This window comes from Phaethon aethereus, assembly GCF_964289735.1.
Source record: "Phaethon aethereus genome assembly, chromosome: 30".
NCBI classification, from domain to species: Eukaryota; Metazoa; Chordata; class Aves; order Phaethontiformes; family Phaethontidae; genus Phaethon; species Phaethon aethereus.
In genome coordinates, this window is record NC_138606.1 from 1,632,413 (window position 1) to 1,634,544 (window position 2,132).

The 2,132-nt window shown below is 70.4% G+C and overlaps 2 protein-coding genes across 2 annotated transcripts in view; both read left to right on the forward strand.

Annotated features, from left to right (window-relative positions):
- Positions 1-376: 376 nt before the first annotated feature.
- Positions 377-1,029, forward strand: LOC309414664 (ETS domain-containing transcription factor ERF-like; the record flags this gene model as incomplete). The annotated part of the gene is made up of 2 exons (XM_082012023.1): positions 377-440; positions 791-1,029. The coding sequence occupies 2 exons, from the start codon at positions 377-379 to the stop codon at positions 1,027-1,029; spliced, it is 303 nt and encodes a 100-aa protein (XP_081868149.1).
- Positions 1,030-1,508: 479 nt separating this feature from the next.
- Positions 1,509-2,132, forward strand: part of ARHGEF1 (Rho guanine nucleotide exchange factor 1) — a gene marked incomplete at its 5' end in the record, with an annotated part of 8,054 nt that continues 7,430 nt past the window's right edge. Inside the window, one exon of the mRNA XM_082012001.1 lies at positions 1,509-1,625. Coding sequence (XP_081868127.1) covers positions 1,509-1,625 — 117 coding nt within the window. The remainder of the gene's footprint in view (positions 1,626-2,132) is intronic.

Sequence of the window (2,132 nt, forward strand, 5' to 3'; positions counted from 1 at the left end):
GCTGCGGGAGCCGCCGCCGAGTTGAAAGCGCCGAAACCCGAATCAAAACTAACAAGGAAACGAGCTGCTGCCGGGGGGCACGGGGGGGCTGGGGGGGAGAGAAGGGGGGCTGGGGGGGGCCGGGGGGGGCGGGGATCCTCCCCAGGCCCTAAATCCTCCCCTGCGCCCCTCCCTGCACCCCTAAATCCTCCCCCGTGCCCCTCCCTGCACCCCCAAATGCTCCCAGCACCCCTAAATCCTCCCTGCACCCCATCCCCACACTCCCAAATCCCTCTGTCCCCGTGCCCCTCTCCCTCCCCTCTCCCCCCACGCCTCCCCCCAGCAAGGCTGCACCCCCAAACCCTCCCGCCGCCCCCCCGCAGGTGTGACCCGCGCCATGGACTGCAGCTGCGTCTCCGACCTGCTCCTCACCTCCCCAGTACCGGCCCTCTGGACCCCAGGTACCCCGTGGCGCCACGGACACACGGATGAGGGGACAGATGCCGTCAGGGACCCTGCTGTGCCCCCGTCCCCACCGCACGGCACCAGCTGCCCCCTCCCCGAATGCAGCACGGCCCCCCATGTGCGGTGCGGCTGGCGGTGGGGAGCGGGGACACGCGCAGCACGCGGGGACCTCGACCGGGGAAACCTGCCGCCACCGGGGCCCACGGGGACGTCGTCCCGGGCACCCCAGTGCTCCCAGGACCCACGGGGACGTCGTCCCGGGCACCCCGGTGCTCCCAGGACCCACGGGGATGCCGTCCCGGGCACCTCGGTGCTCCCAGGACCCACGGCCCGTCGCCCCTCGCAGGCTTCGCCTTCCCGGACTGGGCGTACAAGCCGGAGTCGAGCCCGGGCTCGCGGCAGATCCAGCTCTGGCACTTCATCCTGGAGCTGCTGCGGAAGGAGGAGTACCGGGAGGTGATCGCCTGGCAGGGCGACTACGGCGAGTTCGTCATCAAGGACCCTGACGAGGTGGCCCGGCTCTGGGGTGTCCGCAAGTGCAAACCCCACATGAACTACGACAAGCTCAGCCGGGCCCTCAGGTGAGGCCTCCCCCGGGGACCCCCAAGCCCCCCGAGACCCCTGTCTGTGCCCGTGGCTGGTGATGAGGGCGGTGGGCGCCGGGGTTAGTGGCAGTGGAGCTGGGGGCTACTGGGGGCACTGGGGGGCACTGGGGTACTGGAGATGCTGGAGGGAACGAGGGGCACCAGCAGGCACTAGGGGGTACTGGAGATGCGGGGGCACTGGGGCTGCTGGGGGCCACTAGAGATGCTGGAGGCACTGGGGAGCACTAGGGGGTACTGGAGATGCGGGGGCACTGGGGGTACTGGAGGTGCCAGGGGGTACGAGGAAGTACCGGTGGGCACTGGAGATCCTGGGGGGTACGAGGGAGTACCAGTGGGTACTGGAGGTGCTGGGGGTACGAGGGGGTACCAGTGGGCACTGGAGATGCTGGGGGTACGAGGGAGTACCAGTGGGTACTGGAGGGGCTGGGGGGTAAGAGGGGGTACCAGTGGGCACTGGAGATGCTGGGGGGTACGAGGGAGTACCAGTGGGTACTGGAGGGGCTGGGGGGTAAGAGGGGGTACCGGCGGGCACTGGGGATGCTGGGGGGTACGAGGGAGTACCGGCGGGCACAGGGGGTACTGGAGATGCTGGGGGGTACGAGGGAGTACCGGCGGGCACTGGGGATGCTGGGGGGTACGAGAGAGTACCGGCGGGCACGGGGGGTACTGGAGATGCTGGGGGGTACGAGGGGGTACCGGCGGGCACTGGGGATGCTGGGGGGTACGAGGGAGTACCGGTGGGCACTGGAGATGCTGGGGGGTACGAGGGGGTACCGGCGGGCACTGGGGATGCTGGGGGGTGCAAGGGGGTGCCGGCGGGCACTGGAGATGCTGGGGGGTACGAGGGAGTACTGGCGGGCACGGGGGGTACTGGAGATGCTGGGGGGTACAAGGGGTACCGGCGGGCACAGGGGTACTGGAGATGCTGGGGGGTACGAGGGGGTACCGGCGGGCACGGGGGGTACTGGAGATGCTGGGGGGTACGAGGGGTACCGGCGGGCACGGGGGGTACTGGAGATGCTGGGGGGTACGAGGGGGTACCGGCGGGCACGGGGGGTACTGGAGATGCTGGGGGGTACGAGG